Source organism: Monodelphis domestica, chromosome 3 (genome assembly GCF_027887165.1).
Source record: "Monodelphis domestica isolate mMonDom1 chromosome 3, mMonDom1.pri, whole genome shotgun sequence".
NCBI lineage: Eukaryota > Metazoa > Chordata > Mammalia > Didelphimorphia > Didelphidae > Monodelphis > Monodelphis domestica.
In genome coordinates this window covers 73662699-73685186 of record NC_077229.1, presented here as the reverse complement: position 1 = coordinate 73685186, position 22488 = coordinate 73662699, and the positions used below count along the sequence as shown (strand labels likewise).

The 22488-nt window shown below is 38.1% G+C and overlaps 1 protein-coding gene across 4 annotated transcripts in view; it reads left to right on the top strand.

The window, feature by feature from the left end:
- The window catches only part of ELL (elongation factor for RNA polymerase II), a 172813-nt gene that overhangs the window by 94945 nt on the left and 55380 nt on the right, over window positions 1–22488 (top strand). For all 4 annotated transcript variants that reach the window (XR_465781.3, XM_001362836.4, XM_007489240.3 and 1 more), the window contains exons 3-4: window positions 12063–12184; window positions 12737–12900. Coding sequence is in view for 3 of the 4 variants with exons in the window: in XM_001362836.4 (XP_001362873.1) it covers window positions 12063–12184; window positions 12737–12900 (286 nt within the window). In the remaining variant the exon portion in view is untranslated. The remainder of the gene's footprint in view (window positions 1–12062; window positions 12185–12736; window positions 12901–22488) is intronic.

Here is a 22488-nt window from a genome sequence, read left to right as displayed (position 1 = left end):
TTCCTCCAGTTTATTATTCCTTTGCACACAGTAGTATTCCATCACCATCAGATACCACAATTTGTTTAGCCATTCCCCAGTTGAAGGGCATCCTTTCATTTTCCAATTTTTTGCCACCACAAAACACACAGCTATAAAAATTTTTGTACAAGTCTTTTCCCCTATGATCTCTTTGGGGCATAAACCCAGCAGTGGTATGGCTAGATCAAAGGGCAGACAGTCTTTTATCGCCCTTTGGGCATAGTTCCAAATTACCCTCCAGAATGGTTGGATCAATTCACAACTCCACCAGCAATGCATTAGTGTCTCAATTTTGCCACATCCCCTCCAACATTTATTACTTTCCTTTGCTGTGTCATGTTAGCCAATCTGCTAGGTGTGAGATGGTACCTCAGAGTTTTGATTTGCATTTCTCTAATTATAAGAGATTTAGAACACTTTTTCATGTGCTTATTGATAGTTTTTATTTCTTTATCTGAAAATTGCCTATTCATGTCCCTCTGATGGGATCATAATGATAAAGACTAGTTCTGTCATTTTATAGATGAGGAGCCTGGGACATGGAGAAATTATGTCATGATTAAAGTCACACCTCTACTACTTGTAGCAATTTCGACAACAAAACAACTCTCACTTTTCTATATACCTTGTGTGTAAGTAAGAATCTCTTCATAGACCAAACAGCATGATTTAGAGTTTCCTCACTGCTCTGCCCTTTCAAGTCAGGGTAACATAAACTATGGTGTTTCAAATAATATTAAGCAAGTCAATTGTTTTCTTAGCACCATAAAATTATATTGCCTACCTGTGCTTATTGTAGAAGACAGGTGTTTTTAAAAATTTTATTAAAAAATTTGTATTCTTTTGTAATAAATATTTATTTTTTCCAGATTACATGTCAATACAATTTCTTAATATTTATTTTCTGATATTTTATAATACGTGTTCTCTCTCTCTCTTCCATCCCTCACCCCTCCCACAGAAGGCAGATAGAAGTTGTACATATATTATCATACAATACATATTTCCAAATGTTATGTTGTGAAAGAAGACACATATTGCTTATACTAGTGAAAAATTCATGGAGAAAATAAAGAATGGTATGTTTCATTTTGCATCCAGACAGATAGGTACACTTAATAGTATATGAACCAAGAAGGAAGCTATAGGTAGATTGGGTGAACACAGAATGGTGTACATTTCGGATCTTTGGGAAGGGAAAGACTTTGGGACCAAGCAAGAGCTGGAAAAAATCATGAAGTGTAAAATCAATAATTTTGATTACATCAAATTGGAAAGTTTTTGTGCAAATGAAGCTAATGCATCCAGAATTAGAAGGGAAGCAACAAATTGGGAAACAATCTTCATGGCAAGGACCTGACAGAGGTCTAATTACTCAAGTTTGTAAAGAACTAAACCAATTGTACAGAAAATCAAACCATTCTCCAGTTGATGGATGGGCAGGGGACATGAATAGGCAGTTCTCAGATAAAGAAATCAAAACTATTAATAAGCACATGAAGAAGTGTTCTGAATCTCTTGTAATGGGGAAATGCAAGCCGGAACAACTCTGGGGTATCACCTTACACCTAGCGGATTGGCTGACAGCAAAGGGAAGTGGTGAATGCTGGAGGGGATGTGGCAAAGTCAAGACATTGGTGCATTGCTGGTGGAGTTGTGAATTGATCCAACCATTCTGGAGGGCAATTTGGAACTATGCCAAAGGGGCGCTGAAAGATTGTCTGCCCTTTGATCTAGCCATGGCACTGCTGGGTTTGTGCCACAAAGAGGTAATAAGGAAAAAGACTTGTACAAAAATATTCATATCTGCACTCTTTGTGGTGGCAAAAATTTGGAGAATGGGGGGATGCCCTTCAGTTGGGGAATGGCTGAGGAGGTTGTGGTATGTGTTGGTGATGGAATACTATTGTGCTCAAAGGAATAATAAAGTGGAGGAATTCCATGGAGACTGGAAGAACCTCCAGGAAGTGATTCAGAGTGAGAGGAGCAGAACCAGGAGAGACTGATACACTGTGGCACAATCGAATGTAATGGATTTCTCCATTAGTGGCAATGCAGTGATCTTGAATAACCCAGAGGGATCTATGAGAAAGAACACTATCCACATCCAGAGGAAGAACTGTGGGAGTAGAAACACAGAAGAAAAACAATGGCTTGATAATATGGGTCGAGGGGATATAGCTGGGGAGGTAGACTCTAAATGAACATCCTAATGCAAACACCAGCAACATGGAAATAGGTTCTGATCAAGGACGAATGTAATGCCCAATGAAATTGCACAACGGCTGCAGGAGGGGTGAGTGGAAGGGAGGGAAGGAAATAATGTGATTATTGTAACCAAGGAATAATGTTCTAAATTGACTAAATAAATTAAAAAAAAAATTTTTTTTAACCCTTACCTTCTGTCTTGGAGTCAATACTGTGTATTGGCTCCAAGGCAGAAGAGTGGTAAGGGCTAGGCAATGGGGGTCAAGTGACTTGACCAGGGTGACACAGCTGGGAAGTGTCTGAGGCCAGATTTTAACTGAGGACCTCCCGTCTCTAGGTCTGGCTCTCCATCCACTGAACTACCCAGCTGCCCCCAATAAATTAATTTTTAAAAAAGATAAAATAATATATGAACCACTGGGAGTCAGTTGGGAAGGGGAAGCACTATTAATACCTGGTACATACTAAATATTTAATAAGTGCTTGTTGACATTTTCTCTTGAAGATTTATTTTTGCAATATGAATAACAATTGATATTTAAAAGAGAGGAAATTATAAATATCTTAATTTATGAAAATAACATACTTCTCCATTAAATATAATGAATATACTGTATTACCCTGGACAAATCACAACCTCTGATTTGGTTTTCCCATATGTCATATGGTGATAATAGCACCTTCCTCACAGGGTTTTTGTCAGAATCAAAATGAAAATATTTGAAAAGCACTTTGTAAACCTTAAAGCATTATATAGATAACTGATGACTTAGTGGAGGGTGAGCTGGAGTAGGGAGGGTTTTTTGTAGAAGTGCTTGAAGTCAGGCACCTCTTTACATAGAGAAAAATTCTTGGTTTCATGTCTCTTTGCCTGGCAAAAGGGTTTTGAAAGATCCGCTGCAATTTTAAGATCTTACCCTCCTCAGATAGGAATTAACTTTGTGTACCCACCCAGTTTTGGAATTACTTTAAAGGTGAATCAGCCCCGAGAGATAAGGACATCTGGCATTTTGAGCTGCTGATGCTTCATACCTCAAAAATAAGAGAAAGATTGGGCTGCCCCATCTCGCTCCTGAAACTTACTAACAAAAAACATGTTCTTTATAAAAGTCATGTTTTTCAGTTGAGACACCTGTGCTCTCTGAAAGTCCTTAGTAGTGTCCAGAACCTAGTAGTTCTGTTTCTGCAATAGGAGGCATTAGCTCAGAATCAGTGTAAGCATACTCTATAGTGGGGGTCAGCAAAGTACAGGCTTGCTGCCTATTTTGGTATGGCCTCTAAGCTAAGAATGGTTTTTATGTTTTAAATTAATTTGAATGTGTTTTTTTAAATGTAAAAAAATATGGGGATTTGACCCTTTGGCTGTAGGAGGAAGGAGCACTGAACGTTTGAGTTCTGGGATCTTGAACAAGCAAGACTAGGGCAGATTGAATGTTGTTAGACTTGAAGCCAGAAGTTCAAATATGACTTCAGACCCTTATGATCTGTGTGACCCTGGGCAAATCACTTTAACCTTCATCTGCCTCATTTTCTTCATCTGTAGATTAGAAATAATAACAATACCTACTTCCCAGGGTTGTTGTGAGAATCAGATAAGGTAATCTTTGTAAGCTGTTGTTTAAACTTTGAAGTACTATATAAATGCTAGCTATTAAGTCACTTTCCCACCTCTGCTTCAGTTTCTTCGTTTATCATATAGAGATAAATATTTTTATCTTCCTCACTGGACTCTAGGTAGAAAATCACTGACTTGTATTCTTGTCTAAAAACTATCCATGTTTAGCCTTGTGACCTTTGAGAATTCATTACCTTCATTTGTACAAAGAGAGGTGAAATGAATTATTAATGTGCAGATTAATAACTCATTTAGATAGCACCTTACAAGTTTATAAGACATGTTTTGTACTATAGCTGTATAAAGTAGCTTGTGGCAATCATTACCTCATTTTCCAGATTAGGTAGCAGTTTAGGTAAGTGAGATGATTTGTCCAAGGTCAAACAGTCAATAATTAGTAAATCAGAGTTTTGATCCCAAGTTGTAACATATGTGAAAGTGCATTAATATTAACTGATAACAGCTCATGTTTATGCTTTAATAATATGATAGTTGACATTTATAGAGCACTTTTTAGATTTATATGTATTATCTCACTTCCTGTAATAACATTATATAAAGTATAGCCCCTCATATCTGAAAAGAAGGAAAACAAAAATCAAAACAATTTTTATGGTAGTGTCTGGATACTTGGAACTGATTAACAGAGAAATAGGTCCTTCTCACTGCTGATTCTCTTTAGTCAGAAGCTTAAAATATAAACATGAGTTTTTAGCAGAAAGACCTTTCACTGATGTGTAGTCATCATCTGGGCAAAATGAACAAGGGAGCAAAGCAAGGAGATTTCATCTAATGGTATAATTTAATAAGCGACAGACACTTTGAGGTATCCTGGGAGGCAGAAGTGGTGTTTGTATGATAAGAACCAAGATTATATCCCTGTCACCTTGTTATGGCAGCTGTTTAGTTAATTACCCTGTCGATGAAAGCCAAAAGGCACAGCTTTGAAGAGTCAAGAGGGTTGTTTAAGTGGCACAGACTGAGGGCTTTAAAAATTATATTCTGTTATCGAGTGGGACAGACTGACATTCTGCTCTCAAGTGTTGGATTCATGAGTCAAAGTAACTCATTGCTCTCAGAATTAACTATTTGGCTTGAAAAACTTTTTGGCTTCAAAAAAGCAAATCAGAGTGATTATAAGGAGGCAAATTGAAGGGAGCCATTCTGTCATTCAGCTGGCTTCAGCTCCAAACAATCCAAAAATTCAAGACTGTGACCCTTGAAATTAACCTGCTTTCCATGTTGTGCTGTAATCCTTTCCCTGAATATGCCCCGCAGCTTCTCTGACTTAATTTGTCACTTCAAAGACTGTTTTTTGCTGCAGACATCATTCTGTAAACCACCAGGGAGAGCCACAAGTCCTAAATTTGGGACTGATTTCAAAGAGAAAAAGTTTAAAGAACTATTGTGCAGGAATTGCATAACTTTAAGTTTAAGCAGAGGCCACCACTTTCCGTCCCCCATCTGTATGTCAGATCAGAGAGGATTGCCTTGGAATTCTTTGAAAGCAAGAGGAAGTCCAGCCCCTTCAGGCTGCTTTTTTATTAAACTATAAGGTTGCTCTTTTCAGCTAGTTGTTCAAAATACAGGAAAATATAGAATATGGACATATATCAACTACTCATTGCTTACGGTCTTATATTTTTGAAAGAGACAGAGAGAGAGTTTGAGAAAAGAACCTTTTTTTTTGGCTCTGTTAGTATCATAAACTCTGACTTGGAAGAGACTATTGATGAAAGACCAGCTTCCATCCAAAATTTAATTCCAGGAGTAGACTTTTTTAGGCAACTTTAATTGTGAGGGAAATATTCTTTATATTAAACCAAGTTTCTTTGGTTCTTCTGCCTTGTGGAAAAAGAAATTGAATCCCTTTTCTGCTACTCAGATATTCAAAAGTACCAGTTGAAATTTCTCTTAATTTCCAAGGTAAATAATATTTAACACCAATGTTTTTGATGGACATGATTTCAAGTTCTTCTCAGCATCCTGGTCACCCTCTTCTGTATGTGTTTCAGTTTGTCAGTTTCCTTCCTAAAGGAGATACCCAGAAACATTCTGTGGATGGAAATCTAACTTGGGCAGAGGATAGGCAGTTCCTTTCTTCATTTACTATACCATTAAGAAAAAAGAATCATATGAGATAAAAACATTTTTAAAACTGAATTTTCTCTAAATTATAATAACAGGAGACATTATATTGAATTTTTAAGATTTTCCAGGCCAAAAAAAAAAAGGTGACTATATTTATTTGTTATATATTTTTTGTATCTGCTTATGTTTACTTGTTTCTCCTAGCTTGTAAGGTCCTTGAAGTCTAGAACTGTTTGGGCCTGTTATCTGGCACATAGTTAACACTTGGTACTTAGAATATTTAGTTATTTGATTCTCCCAAAACCTCCATGAGAAGAGCCAGCCAGAGGCACTACTCCTAGACCCTCAACATGCTGAGGGATGTGTCTAGTTGTCAGGGCAACTATCTCTCTAGAATCTCTCTCAGCTTTGGTGTTTCTCAGAAGAAAGAAGAGATGGAGATACACCTCTGGGATTAGAGTTCTTAAGCTTTGTATTATTTTCAGTAAGAAATTGAGGCATACTGAGTTTCCTGGGAGTCATTGATACTTTTGGAGGTCTGGGAGATAAATCCATGTGCTATTTTCCTACTATACACACAGACAGTTTTGTTGAGTTCTTGGATTTAACAGCCAGATTCTACCTGTCAGTTTAAGGTTTGCAAAGTGCTTATATATGTTAGTTTATTTAATTCTCAGTTCTGTGTTCTATCCACTAGCTGGGCAGTTTAGGTCAAGAAGACCTGAGTTCAAATGCAGCCTCAAGACACCAACTATAGCTGGTTGATCCTGGACTGGTTACTTAATCTCTTAAGTGCTTCAGTTTCCTCAGCTGTAAAATGGGGATAGTAATAGCACCTAATTGGACACCTAATTTGTGACAGTCAAACAAGATAATAATTGTAAATCACTTAGCACAGTGCCTGACACATAGGAAGTACTATATGAATGCTTATTCCCAGCCCTCTTCCTTTCCCCCTGCGAGGTTCAAGATCTGATATGTTTTGAGGTATGCTGTGGGTACCTACATGTATATGTATGTACACACATATGTAACATGTATATTTTGTGTGTTTTGTTAATCCTGTACTTGACATATATATCTGGGCAAAGAAAATTGAAATTTAAGCAAATTTATTATTTGTTTTCCTTAATCTGCAACAGCATAATAACATTTTACAGACCTTTGGGAATCCTTGCCCCTAAATACTTTTGTTTTTAATTATCATCCATCCCAATCTACCCCATTTTGCACTCATGTAGTTTATTTTTTAAACCCATTTTCTATTCATCACTATTATATTTCATTCTTATTAGATTTGCTTTGTACTTTTGGTGTTTCAAGCTTCCCTAGGGCCCAGGCTCTATGATGGAGATTGTCCTATTTTGCTTCATATCATCCACCAATTTGAAAACATACCATCCTTGCATACTTTTGTTGTCCCTGACACAGTTAGGAACAGAACTGAGGAGAAACCTGAGACTGCCTGCCTGCTGCCAAAGTACTTTCTACCTTTGTCATTAGCTTACAAATGGTGCATATTTTGAATGTTCAGAATTTAGAATAACACTTAGGTGTAAAGAGGCAGTAAAATATGCAGAGGACATTGAGGCAGAAGTAGAGAAATCAAGATCCCTGTAAAGCCTTATTTATGTGACTTTGACAGATATCATGGCTTAGGATTTCTCTTCTTTAAAATGAGGTGTTTAGATTACTAAAAGCCCTTTCTAGAGCTGATGTTTTTTTATCCCAGTTTTATTTTTTATGACAATTAGAGTTGGAAAAGTTGCTAATTTTAAATAGAGCAAGAATTTGAGAACAGAAGTAACTAAGGGGTACAGTAGATAAATCTGAAATCAAAAAGACCTGAGTTCAGATATGACCTCAGACATTTAACTAGCTGAAAAACCCTGAGCAAGTCACTTCACTTATGCCTGCATTTCTGTGGAATACCAAACACCATATAACAATAATGGTTAACATTTATAGAGGAACACTTACTGTGTGCCTTCAGGCAGTGTCCTATGCAGTTGACAAATAACGTCACATTTGATCCTCACAACAACCCAGGGAGAGAGAGAGGTGCTGTTTTTTCCCCCCACTTTACATATGGGAAGTTATGACATTTGCTGAGGGTTTGATTTGAATTCAGGTCTTCCTGATTCCAGGCCAGTGCACTGTCCTCTGTGTCACTTAGCTGCTCCAAGAATGGAAGATCTTAATAGTACCTACCTCCCCATGCTATCATGAAGAACAATGGAGATAATATTTGTGATGTGCTTAATACAAAACTTAGCATATAGCGCGCGCTTAATAAATGCTTGTTCCTAGCTGAAAAACTGGGTGAGTTTTCTGTGGTCTGGAATATTATTTAAAACAGAATGCTGATTTCTAGAATATTTTGAATTAGTTTTCAAATGCTGGTGGGAGATAGTCAGTTCTTTGCTTGCATTATTCAACCAAATCTCACTTGTTTGTAGTTTCCTGCTGCCACTCATTTTATGTATTTTTAATTCCACTATATTAAAGGTTTGGCTATCTTCTTCTGGAAAATGCCATACAGACAGAGGTAATAGGGTCTGAATCTCAACTATATTCTTATGTATAAATAGGACATTAAGGGGAGGTTTAGACACTAGATCTAGAACAGAAGCTTCCTAAAATTGAACCCTTCTCTCAAAATAGGTCGAATTGAAGTTACAGGAACTTAACTTGTCAGAGTTCTTTGGAGAGATCCTATCTTTTAATGGAATATAACCCAAACTTCTTTATATTCTTCAACTCTCTCTCAAGAAGAAACCCAGCTTCTCCCCGTCCCCCCCTCCCCCCATCCCCCAAGTATCTTGCTTTCTTTCCAACTGAGAGAACAAAACATTGTCAGGAGATTTGTCCTTACTTTGTTTTAACCTCTAAATAATTCAAAATAAAGATACCGTAGGTCTCTGCTCTCATATACCTTTGGTATAAAGAAACCAAAGATATAAGATTGGTTAAAAGTGTTCTATTTAGACATACCTCCTCCTTCCCACTAAAATATAGTAGAGCTCTCAGGGACATTAGATAATTTAGTTCAATGCCTCCAGTTATACAGAAAATGAAATGAAATGCTCCCTTTGAAGATAATATGACTTAGCCAGTGTCACACACCAAGTTCCTACTTAGAACTGCACTGTTTCCAACAAGTCATCTTCTCTCCCCTCCATGAACATCATCAGTGATGTAGAGCTCCCTTTCATTTTACATTTGGACAGTTCTGATCATGAATAAGTCCTTGCTTGCTTTTGAGCTAAAATTTGTACCCTTGCAACTACTTCCTACTGCTTTGAATTCTGTTTTCTGGAGCCCAGCAAAATATATGTCTGATCCATTTCCCCCATGATAGATCCTGTCTTCAGTTTTTAAAGACAATAATAATGTGACCCCTAAGACTTCTCCAGCCTAAATAGTAGTGATAGAATTCTATAATTGAATCAATACTGTTCATCAGCCATCTTTGCTGTGTATAAGATCTGGTACAAGGTTTAGGATCTTAGAACTTGGGATTTCAAATCAGAAAGTCTAGTATAAGTCCTATCTCCAGCCTTTTCTTAGTTGAATGGCCATGGGCAGCCTCTATCTCCTGCTTTGTCAGAAAAAGGGACTGATATGGGGCAGGTATAGGTAGCACAGTTGATAGAGCACTAGACCCAGTGTTGGGAGGACCTGAACTCAAATGTGGCCTCACATACTTCCTAGCTGTGTGACCTTGGGCAAGTCACTTAATCCTGATTGCCTAGCCCTTAACACTCTCCTTAGAATTGATTAAGACAGAAGATAAGGATTTTTTTTTTTATGGGAATTATAGATACTACTATCTATCTGAGTTACTGGGTAACCCAGATCTCTTGATGGTGATTGTGAGGAAAGTATTTTAAAAGTTGCAAACCACTATAGAAATGGGAGTTGGTTTAATTATTATTAAAAAGACTAATAGAGTTCTGTCTTAGCCAAGACATGATGTTTTATTTGCAGGTGGTAAAAAAAAAAAGAGGATCAAAGAGAGGGTTTGAAAAAGCAGTTAATATGAGTGGTTTCAGGTTTAATCAGAAGTTGCTTTTGATTTTTTCCCCCAGTTTATGATTTCTTAGAATTTGCTTCCAGTTAATGTATTTGGGGATAATTATGAATAAGAGTCAAACTAGAAACACACCATGATTTTCTGATGCTTTTCATGGACCCCTGATTGACTATGATTTTTAGAAACTTGAAACTCAGTCATCTGTGTAGTGTGTTTCGAATGACTTGTAATTGAGAACAAAAGTCACATCTGTAAATGGGTTATTTTAAGTCTACCCAGGGTGGTTACATGTGTTCAGTGAGTAGTATATCAACAGCAGAAGCGCTAGCGAAATACTTGTTGCATAAATGAGGTGGATACAGAATCTAACTCTGTAGGAAAAAAAATAGACTCAAACTGTCTCAGAGCTAAAATAGAGACTACAGTGTCAGAATGGGAACTACTTCTCTTTTTCACAAAGATAAGTGTCTTGGCCAGTATTCATGGGAAGTGAATGATAAAACTAGGTCTAGAACCCAAATCTCTTGTGTCATGGGACAGTGTTCTTTGTTTAATACCCTGTTGTCTCCTGGCACAAGTATGTTTTTGATAACAGACCAGTCAATAATTTGGTGTCAAGTCTCCTCAACAGCCAGTAAATATCCTTTAGGTCAGTGTGTCATGAACATGTAGGATTGAGTTCATCTATGCTTTTTCAGCTACTTTTGTTTAAAAACAAACAAACAAACAAAACTCCCACCCCTAAGCTCACAAATTAAAGCAATATGTCAAACCTCTTGTTTTGAGTAAGATGGGAAAAGGAGATTTTAGTGGCCCCTTTTCCCATAAGGGCATGTGATATTTTCTTAATTTGACAGTCTAAGAAGCCTGGAAGCGTATGTGATGATGATTTATTATAATGGATAGTCAGTAGCTCAAGAGACAAACAAAATCTTTCTGTATCTGAACCCTCTTCCTAATAGTGTGGAATGTGCTAGACAATTACTTGTCAACAGTATCACATATGGCTTTTCCATTTTCAAGTCCTCTTTGCCACTGAAACTGTCATCATTTCCCAAGCATTTATTAAAGGTCCACTATGTGTCCACTATGTCCACTAGGTTCTGGGTGAGATGTGAAAAATAAGAATAAGAGAGGAAGGGGTCAGCTAGGAACACAGTGACTTCGCTCCTAGCCAGGGCTGGAATTGGGAAGACCTGATTTCAAGTCTAGCCTCAGATGAGTCACTTAACTCTGATTGCCTAGCCTGTACTATTCTGCTGGCTTAGAATTGATATTAAGACAGAAGGTAAGGGTTCAACATCAACAACAAAAAGAATGAGAGGAAGAGAAGTACCTAAAAGGGATGAGAAGAAGGAACTTAAGGTCCTCTGGGAGTTCAAAGGAAAGAGGAATCCCTTTTGGCTAGGAAAAGATATCAGGGAAAGTTATTCACAGAAAAACTAGCATGTGAGGTGATCCTCAAAACGTATAGATAAAATATTAACAGATAAAGGATATTAAGCCAAGGTGCAGATGGGAGAACAGCTTAAGTAAAGAATAGAAAAGCAGAAATCCAGGGAGCAAGATAAGGGCTCACATAGGATCTCTTTTCTTAGGATCTTGGTAAATTTTACTGCTATTTGTGCAAGTATTATGACTAAAAGAAATTTAAAGGTTGATGAAAAGGGAAATCACTCTTTGTAATCATTTTTTAGGATTAAGTAATTTATTCATAAGGTCAGGTACTTAGTTGGCATAGTGCATAAAGAATAGGGTTTGGAGTTAGGAAGATGTATCCCAACTCCTTAATAGTTACTAGCTGAGAGATTTGGGCAAGTCAATGAAGTCTTTTAGCTTCAGTTTCTTCATGTATAAAATGGAAATAGCACTTGCCTCCCAAGGTTGTTGTTAGGGTCAACTGAGACAATATATGTTAAGCGATTTACAAACATTAAGGTGCTGTATTATAAATGCTAGTTCTTCTTACAGTTGGTCTTGGCTTATGATGATAATGATGGTTTAACCAATTTTTTTTGGTTAACCTAAGTAAAGGTCACACAGTGCCACTTTCCAAGTGACTGACACTTTTCCCCTTCCCTTTCCAAACAGCACATCACAATTCCCCGGCCTGGTTATCCAACAGAAGTACGAACTTTCACATTTTATCTTTCAAATATTGGCAGGGATAGCCCCCAAGGGAGCTTTGATTGCATCCAGCAATATGTGTCCAGGTGAGTGATGTTATGGAATAATTCATGTTAATGCAAAAATGCATTGACATAGTGTTACCTGTCCTTTTAAAAGTTGTCTCTCTGCCTACAGTTATACCAGATTTTGTTTATAAAACATGTGCTCCAGAATCACAGAATTTTAGAGTTGACAACAACTTTGAAACTCTGAACATGGAATATCAGAGGTGGAAGAATCTTAGAAACCATTTAATCTTCTCATTTTTACAGATGAAAAAATTGGGGCCCAGAAAGGAAAAATTAATTCATTTGCCCAAGGCCAGTGGGTCAATAGCATTGCTGGCACTAGAACCCAGGTCTCCTGGAGTTGTCTAGTTAGGGATGTGCATCGTTAGGCCTGTTTTCTAGTATGCTAGGCTGAGGTAACATGCTGGAAAGTGACCACAGTAGGCTCTTTGGTGATTGAAGGGAGACATTTAAGGGCAAGTGTCAGGTTCCAGGAAATGATCAAGTCTTGGAATTTCTTCACAGGTTTCCCAGCTCTCAGTTATTTGCCAGTAAAATAGAGCACTCAATTTCTTATTTATATTGCAGCAATGGAAATGTCCACCTGGACTGCTTGGGCAGTATACAGGACAAGATTACTGTGTGTGCCACCGATGATTCTTACCAAAAAGCCCGGCAGAGCATGGCCCAAGCTGAGGAGGAGACCCGCAGCCGCAGTGCCATTGTCATTAAACCAGGAGTTCGATATGTTGGTAAGGATCATGGTCATCTGAGGGCTACATGTTTGATTTATCTGATGTTAAACACCTCAAAAATAAAGTTAAACTTAGCATCCCACCCCACTTTGCCTGTTTCACCAGAGAGTGAATGTTCTTGCCAAACTGGAGTACTTAATGAACCCAAAACTTAATACATGTTTTCCCACTTCAGCAGGCAAGTTTTCACCTAGAGTATCTCCTCCTGTCCATTTCTGCCCATTGAAATCCTTTCCCTCTTTCAAGACCTAGGTCACATACTACTTCTAGGAAACCTTTCCTTATCAATCACCCCATATGAGAGAGGTCTTTCCCTCTTGATTTTATGATGCACTGTTCTCATTTTACTCTACTTATAATAATCTTAAGAGAATCTATTATTAGTTGATAATGAATTTTCTTGGGTACAACCACTAAAGATGAGGAATTGATGGACATGATCTTGGAGGATGGAGGATCAGGACAACTGTGTCAATGGGGGAACATCTATCCTGATGAAATCAGTTTCTTGTAGTACATATTCTTTGTATATTGATATTGTTTGTGAGACATAGGAGATAGTGGCACAGGTCTGACCTTCATGGTGATGTGCTCTATGAGCAAAGCAACATTGGAATAGGTCAAAAGAAACATGAGTTGTGAATATTTAAAGACATCTCTATCCCAAATGTTCATACAGGCTATTTGTACTTCGCCTATAGTAGAGACTTCTGAGCTCATATTGGTCTGATTAGTCACAGTCAGACATTATATATGCATCCCAACATAGTAATACTATTTTGGTCCTCTTCAAGTATGAAGAAAAACAACTAACCAACCAGTTATAACATATAGAAATTTATTATTATGTTTAAATAAAGGTAAATTATGTGCAACTCTTATTGTTAACTTTCCAGTAATTGAAATAAAACATTTACAGAGATTAATATAATATTGATTAAACTATGATTAGTGTAAAGTGCTATGAGATCATGTGGTAAAGATCATTTCCAGCTAGGAATATCAAGGTGGAATCGTAAGGAAAAGTTAACTTCAGATGTTTCAATAGAAAGATTTAGAAAATAGGGAATTCCAGACACAAGGGTAGAGTGGTCAGAAGGGGGAACAGTCACATTTTGCACTTTAACAGGGAAGTAGTAGAAGAGAAGCTAGCAAGGGAGATTAGGGTCAGACCAGGGAGAGTTTTATATACTAGGCTCTGGCATTTAAAATTTGTTTGATCAGCAATAGAGAACCATTGAAGGGTTTTGAGTGGAAGCAGTGTGGTCAGAGCTGCATTCTTTAGTACGTGTGGTGGAAAATTAATTGGTATTGGAGAGAAGAAAGATGGAGACTGAGACCAGTTAGGAAGCTATTATGTTGTCTAGATAAAGGTCTTTACTGCAGGTATTCATAGGAGTAGAAAGAAAAGGAGGGAAGGAATACCAGAGATGTCATAGTAATTACATTACTTTTTAGAAGTCATTTTTTTAACATATTTATTATAGCAGATTCTTTCCTTCCTTCCAACATTTGAATGTAAACTATGTTTGTGGTAGGCAGTGGAGGAGTAGGGCTGACAAATACTTTATACAGAAAGGATCCTTCCTTTAAAGGGCTAGCCATCTGCTGGGAAGATGACACATGTACAAAGCTAAAGATTTTCATAAGGCACTACATGCTCATTGCTGAAATATAATAATGATGCTGTGTTAAGAGGGAGATAATCACTGGACTATCCTAGCTAGGGAGACTTTGTAGTTTTTGAAGTCAGAAGTGCGAAGGAAGGGAGAGACAGGACCTACAGGACCTGCAGGGTTAGGTCTAGCCTGAATGAGGGGGCAATTGGGAACTTCATTGACATAATGTCTCTGATGTGGAATCAGAGAGCCCACATGTGAATCTTCGATTTACAACTTCTACTACCTGTTTGGCCTTAAGTTCTCTGAGCCTTGGTTACTTCGTCTGTAAAAATGGCAGGGTTTGACAAGAAGTCCCTTAGGGTTCTTTCCAGGCCTCAGCTGAGAAGTCTATGATCTTATTGCTCTTTGAGAGAATGCTCATATTGCTTCTCTGCTACAGGTCTGTGGTACCCATGCATACCTGCTCTACTTCAGCCCATCTTGTCCCACAGCTCCTCTGTTTTTCTTAAGGCATTTCATGAAATACTGAAAACAACGGTGTAATTTATTTTAATTATTTGGGAAGGAAATGCAGGATACAAAGATGTAGAGGCAAAACTGTATAGTAGAGGAGGAGCCAGAATTCTGATTCTAACTTTAAAAAAACTTTGCCTTGGAGGAATCATCTCCCCCTCAGATCTTAACTTCAACTATAGCAATTAATCAGCAAGAAGTGCTTACTTGGGGTATGCAAGTGTAATAAATGAGAAAACAAAGAAATATATATTTGTATACATACTTGCATGCATATATCCACACCCACACTGGCAGAATAAGTATAAAGAGGATCAATCTGAAGAAGTTAAATGAAAGGTAATTTGAGAGATAGCAATTAATGAAAACCTTCATGTAGCAGATAATATTTGAGCCTCATGTTTAAAGAAGAGAGGAATTCTATTAGGTGGAGATAAGGAATAAATTCTGGGCATGAGGAATGACTAATGCTAAATCATAGAGATAGAACATAGAATGTGGTATGATAGGAGAGGGACATAGTCAGATATGTCCCTTTGACATCAAGGAGAACAATTAGGAACCTTTGCAGTAGTCTTGAACTAAGGTGATAGTTGAATAAAAAGAAATAGTGGTGTTTGAGATTGTGGAGATAGAAACGGCAAGATTTGGCCATTGAGTGAACATGAGGAGTGAGAAACTGTGAGGAGTCAAGGGTAGTACTGGGAGCCTGGAGTGATGGTCCTTTTGTCATTAAAAGGGAAGTTTAGAAGAGAGATGAGTTTGATAGGGAGGGTGGGGGTGGAGGTGAGGGGGATGGATAAAGAGTTGTGTTTTAAGACATGGTGAGTTTGAGATGCCTTTGGAATATTCAAATTGAAATATCCACTAGCCAATTGTTAAACTAGTGCTGAATATATAGGTCTGTGAGATTCCAGCAAAGACTATTTTATTTGGCAGTTAAGATGGAGAGAGCAGTTTCTTTTGAGTGAGTTCTTAAGCCAGATTACAAAGGCTTGAGAAGTGAGAGGAGAGGAAGTGGAAGCAGTGAGTTTTGATAGGTTCTCTAGAAGTTTGACTAAGAAAGGAAGAAAAGATAGAGAATAATGGTTTGAAGATATAGTTGACTAATAAAAAAATTCTAATGTAGAGGATACTTGGGCCTATAAGTAGTAGGGAAACAACCACTTGATAAGAAGTTGAAGATGAGAGGAGAAGGTTGAGATGATTGAGATTGCAATCTGTTAGAGAAGATGGGAAGCCTGGAATCAGGGGCACATGTAGTGGGAGATGTGAGGAGAAAAGCAATTTGGACTTGATCTATTTCTGCTTAGCAGCACTAGAATAGAAGTAAAGGAGTCAGGTGAAGGGAGTAATCTAGACTTGGAGTTTGGCAAGTCTTGAAATAATAGGTTTAAAATAAAAAAGGCAAGAGATTTTAAAATAGAGAAGAGTATAGATCTGAATTAGTTAACTATAGAGTTAGTATTAGAGGGAAGAAGCTGAAGTCAGAGCAAAGGTAATTATTTGAGAAATTACTCAAGGATAGAGAAATTCTAAGTTTCAGTGAAGGTGAAGAACAGGGTTTTTTTTTGTTTTTTGTTTTTTTTTCCCTGGGATAAATCCAACTTGATCATGGTGGATGACCCTTCTGATCACTTGCTGGAGTCTTTTTGCTAGTATCCTATTTAAGATTTTTGCATCTCTATTCATTAGGGATATTTGTCTATAGTTTTCTTTCTCTGTTTTTGACCTGCCTGGTTTTGGAATCAGTACCATGTTTGTGTCATAAAAGGAGTTTGGTAGAATTCCCTCTTTGCTTATTATGTCAAATAGTTTGTATAGTATTGGGATTAACTGTTCTCTGAATGTTTGATAGAATTCACTGGTGAATCCATCAGGCCCTGGGGATTTTTTCTTAGGAAGTTCTTTGATGGCCTGTTGGATTTCATTTTCTGATATGGGATTATTTAAGAATTCTATTTCTTCTTCTGTTAGTCTAGGCAGTATGTATTTTTGTATATATTTATTCATATCACCTAAATTGGTGTATTTATTGCCATATAATTGGGCAAAGTAATTTTTAATGATTGCCTTAATTTCCTCTTCATCGGAGGTGATGTCCCCATTTTCATCTTTGATGCAGTTAATTTGCTTTTCTTCCTTCCTTTTTTTAATTAGATTGACCAGTACTTTGTCTATTTTGTTTGTTTTTTCAAAGTACCAGCTTCTAGTCTTATTTATTAAATCAATAGTTCTATCACTTTCAATTTTATTAATTTCTCCTTTAATTTTTAGGATTTCAAGTTTGGTTTTCTGCTGGGGGTTTTTAATTTGATCACTTTGGAGTTTTTTTATTTGCATTTCCAATTGATTGATCTCTGCTCTCCCTAGTTTGTTAATATATGCACTCAGGGATATGAATTTACCTCTGATTACCGCTTTGGCTGCATCCCAAAAGGTTTGAAAGGATGTCTCGCCATTGTCATTTTCCTTGATGAAATTATTAATTGTTTCTATGATTTCTTCTTTAGCTAAACGATTTTGGAGTATCATATTGTTTAATTTCCAGTTAGTTTTTGATTTGGTTTTCCATGTACCATTACTGATCATTATTTTTATTGCCTTGTGATCTGAGAAGACTGCATTTATTATTTCTGCTTGTTTTTTGGTTTTTTTTTAAACATTATTTAGGGGGTAGCTGGGTGGCTCAGTGGATTGAGAGCCAGGCCTAGAGATGGGAGGTCCTAGGTTCAAATCTGGCCTCAGACACTTCCCAGCTGTGTGACCCTGGGCAAGTCACTGGACCCCCATTGCCTAGCCCTTACCACTCTTCTGCCTTGGAGCCAATACACAGTAGTGATTACAAGACAGAAGGAAAGGGTTTAAAACAAAACAAAACATTATTTTATTTGGTCATTTTCACACATTATTCATTGGAAACAAAGATAATTTTCTTTTCCTCCCCCCCCATCACCACCCCTCCCATAGCTGACACATGATTCCACTGGGTATCACATGTGTCCTTGCTCTGAACCCATTTCCTTGTTGTTGGTATTTGCAATAGGGTGTTCATTTAGAGTCTCTCCTCAGTCATGTCCCCTCAGTCCCAGTAGTCAAGCAGTTGCTTTTCCTCGGTGTTTTTACTCCCACAATTTGTCCTCTGCTTGTGGCTAGTGTTTTTTCTTCTAGATCCCTGCAGAATGTTCGGGGACGTTGTATTGACACTAATGGAGAAGTCCATTACATTTGATTGTACCACAGGTTTTCAGCCTCTGTGTACAATGTTTTCCTGGTTTTGCTCCTTTCACTCTGCATCAATTCCTGGAGGTTGTTCCAGTCTCCATGGAATTCCTCCACTTTATTATTCCTTTTAGCACAGTGTTATTCCATCACCAACATATACCACAATTTGTTCAGCCATTCGTGTGGGGTTTCCCCTGACCAGCAGGGCCCACACAGGAAAGGGGTTTTCCTTTGTGATAGGGACCCTAGGAGAGGTAGGGAATCGGGGAACCAGGGTGAAGAATGAAACACGGACAAGTTAGTGATTGAATAGGGCAGGCAAACCCCTATGATTTTCTCCTTGGGAGGAAATATAAGATTAGGGCAGAGAATGCATAGCAGAGAGGGGCTGGAGCCTGGGGGGGTGGGAGGGAGGGAGGAAGAGATTCAGAGAGAGAGAGAAAGTTGAAGAGGATCAAGAGCAGAGCAGAGATCCATGAAAGGAAAGAGGAAGTTCCAAGAGAGAGATCTCGTGTCCTGCTTGGGCGGTACTGCCAAGCACGTAGCAATCACATCACAAAGCATAGACAATCATGATTGGGAGGCAAGGTAGAGGGAACACCTTTGGGCGTGTAGATTACAAACCGCGCTTTCCAGGGGGAATTGACTCCGAGCATGTTAATGAGTTTGTCCTAGGCAAGGGCCGCATGGCCAGGTCAAGGTTACATTCACAAACATCATTGGTATAACCTTATGCCTGGAGACACAGTAACCATACAATCATTTATATTTCATAGAAGTGAATATGCTTGGGATGTTACAATTCCCCAATTGAAGGGCATCCCCTCATTTTCCAATTTTTGGCCACCACATAGAGTGCAGCTATGAATATTCTTGTACAAGTCTTTTTCCTTATTATCAAAGAACAGGCTTAAAAGGGGTAAGGCCTTTAGAGAGAGATGGAATGATAGGAGGTTATAGTCAGATAGACAAATGATGGAATTTTTAATTAGGAGGTGGAATATTTCTGTGTCATGATGAAGGCCATTCTGTGACCAACCCTGAATATGGTGGAAATAGATTAAAGGAGTAAGTCATTAGATCTAGGAGAAATTGGAAGGTTATGGGGTTTGAAGATATAAAAATATGGGTGCTGGAGGAACCTAGGAAAAGGGGGCAAAAGTTGTGAAAGGGAAGAAAGTGAACTTGGTGTTGAACTCCTTGGGAAATAGAAATAAAATCCCTTTGAATTGGGCATAACTAGATCCAATTCTGTCTATCATAAGATACATGTGGAGATTAAATGAGAAAAATTGGTGTGAAACTTCTCTATAACCAAGGAGGAAAGGAACTAGAGTTTATAGAGGCTCAGTTCTTCCTGTTTCCAGACCCAGTATTCTGTACCATCAGTTTTCCCTAAGTACATAAACCATAAAAACCACTATTTAAATGTGCATTAACTATTTTAGTTGACCCAGAAGGAAGAACTCTAGGGTTTCCAGTGCATTATTCAAAAAGAAAAATAAATGGGAGGAGGGTCAAAAAGGAACCCTCATGACCTTAGATGTCTATTGTGTAAAGTGTTGATAACAGTGTTAGGCTATGACCCACTGGTCTTCCTACTCTAGGTGTGGCAGTTCAGAGGAGACAGGCTGGTTAGACACATTGGAATAGTCTTTTTGGAAATCCGCAAAAGCTGAGGGAGGAAGCAATCTAGAGAGCATTTAGACGAGTATTGCAGGAAGGCATCAGTTTCTTCTGCCTAGGAATGCTCAAACCCCAAGGCTTTATGATTAACTTGTTAGAATTATCAGTCTTGTGATTGGAAAGGATCTCAGAGGCCATATTTAGTAAAATCCATTTCTGAGTAGGAGTGCTTTCTGTGATATTCCTGACATAGAGTCATTGAACCACCTCTGCTTACATCAGTCAGTCAGCAAGCATTCTTATATGTGAAGCACTGTGCTAAGATCTGTAAATACAAAAATCTTCAGTAATGGGCAACCCATTCCACTTTTCAACAACCAGAGTTAGTAGTAAGTTTTTCCTTAGGCCAGCACAAAAATTTTTGCAGTTCAGTGTTAGCCACCGCTTCTAACGCCAAGGAATCAGGTCCTAATTCCTTGTTCACATGATTCAGATTTAGATTCTTGAGGAGGATTTGAGACTCCCTTGCCATAATGGTCATACCCTGCTTTGGATATGTTTTAGTGTGTTACTGTTCAATTTAAAATATGGCCCTGGTGCATTTTACAGTGCCCAAATTTTGTCTGATCAGTATATAGAGTACCCAGAATCGGGGTACATATGTTAGGACCATGTGTTCTTTTTTTTTTAAACCATTACCTTCCACCTTAGAATCAATACTATGTATTCGTTCCAAGGCAGAAAAGTGGACAGGGCTAGGCAATAGGGGCTTAAGTGACTTGCCCAAGGTCACACAGCTAGGATGTGTTTGAGGCCAGATTTTAACCCAGGACCTCCCATCTCTGGACATGGCTCTCACTCCACTGAGCCACCCAGCTGTCCCACCATGTGCTACTTTTAAGGCTAATGATATTAGCTTTTTGGTTGCTGTATCATACTGTTGACTTATGTTGACTTTATATTCATGAAAATCCCTAGATCCTTTTCACATATACTTTCCCTGTACCCCAATCTGTACTTGTGTGGTTGGGTATTTAGTGCCCAAGTTTTTATACTCAATTGTTGATTGGTTCTGGTCTAGCTTGTCAAAGTCTTTTTGGACCTAGTTCTGCTATCCAGTATGGTAGCTGTTCCTCACATCTTATTCTACTACACTGTTATCTGTTTACTAGATGGCTCCTTCCCTAAGTTATCATGGGAGAGATTCCATGTGAATGCTTGATCCCTTCTCCTCTACTCCTTAAGGGAAAGGCTTGGTCTGAATAGCCATGAGGGTACTTACCCACCTTTGGGGAGAAAGGAGAGAGAAGCTCCTTGTCTCCTCCCTTTTCGTGGAGACTGGCTGGGACATCAGTTACAAAGTGTGGAGGGTTTTTGTAGTTCTCTCTATCTACACTCTATTAGTCATGTATATTGTCTGACTGGGTCTACTTGGTTCACTTTGTCTTCTAATGCTTCTCTATATATTCTTCATCTTTGTTGTCACAGTAATGTTCAACTGCATTCATGCTTGACCTTCTGATTCTAGCAGATTTGTTTATTATTGAGGGATTCTGTATTAGAAAGAATATTGGGCTGGGTGTCATCCTTTTATTCCTTAATAGTGCTCAAGGTTGTTTCATTCAGTTGGAGAAACATTTGTTTATTGCTGTGGCTTAAATTATATCTGCCTCAGAAGAAGCTAACTTTATCTACCTTTTTTGAATGAGAAGGTAGAGCAAAAAGAAGGAGGGGCCAGAATTCAATAGACTCCAGAAGAGTGGGCTCTTTTCCCAGGCCCATATCTTTAGGGACTTTTCATATGTCAAGAAGAAAAACGTTTAGCCAGGAAGGTCAAGTATCTCAGATGTTTATAAGCCAGCTGGTTTTTCTTCTCCTCAGTCACATGACCCATATATATTTCCTTTCCTCCTAAAGGCCATGATGAACAGAGTGGTGAGTTGCTAAATGTGAAACTGACCCTGGCTTATTGTTTTGTAAGCCAAACAGTGGAAGCTGAGAAGTCAGATAGTAATCAGGAAGGAAATGCATTGATTTCCTGTATGTTGGAAACTTTCTTGCTGTGTGGTTATTTCATGTTTAGAAAATGTCAATAAATTGGCAGAACTGTTAGGAAAAAAAGACTTCAGAAAGCAAGGATGAAGGTATCAATTTAGAATAAAACATTTCTATAACACTTCAAAGTTTATAAAGTATTTTTGCTCCATAAGAATACCATGAGGGAGACAGTGCAGATATTATTGTCCCTATTTTACAGGTAAGGAAACTGAGATGTAAGTGACTTGCCTAAGATCACATGAATAGTGTCACATCAAGAATTTACACCCAGGTGTCTTAGTTCTAAATTGATCTATTGGATTATGTGCAAAAAAGCAGAATGAGATACTAAAGAAAGTCCTGAGTCAGGGAGTCTTGAAGATGTGGGCTCCTTTCCCTCCTGGGATAATGATTTTTTGATCAGGGAAAGAAAGAAGTAAGAAGCAATAAGTACCTAGTATGTGCAAGCACTGTGCTAAGCACTTGACAAAGATGGTCTCACTTGGGAGCACAAATCACTTAACAGCTCCAAGCATCCATTTTCTCTTTCATAAGATGGAGA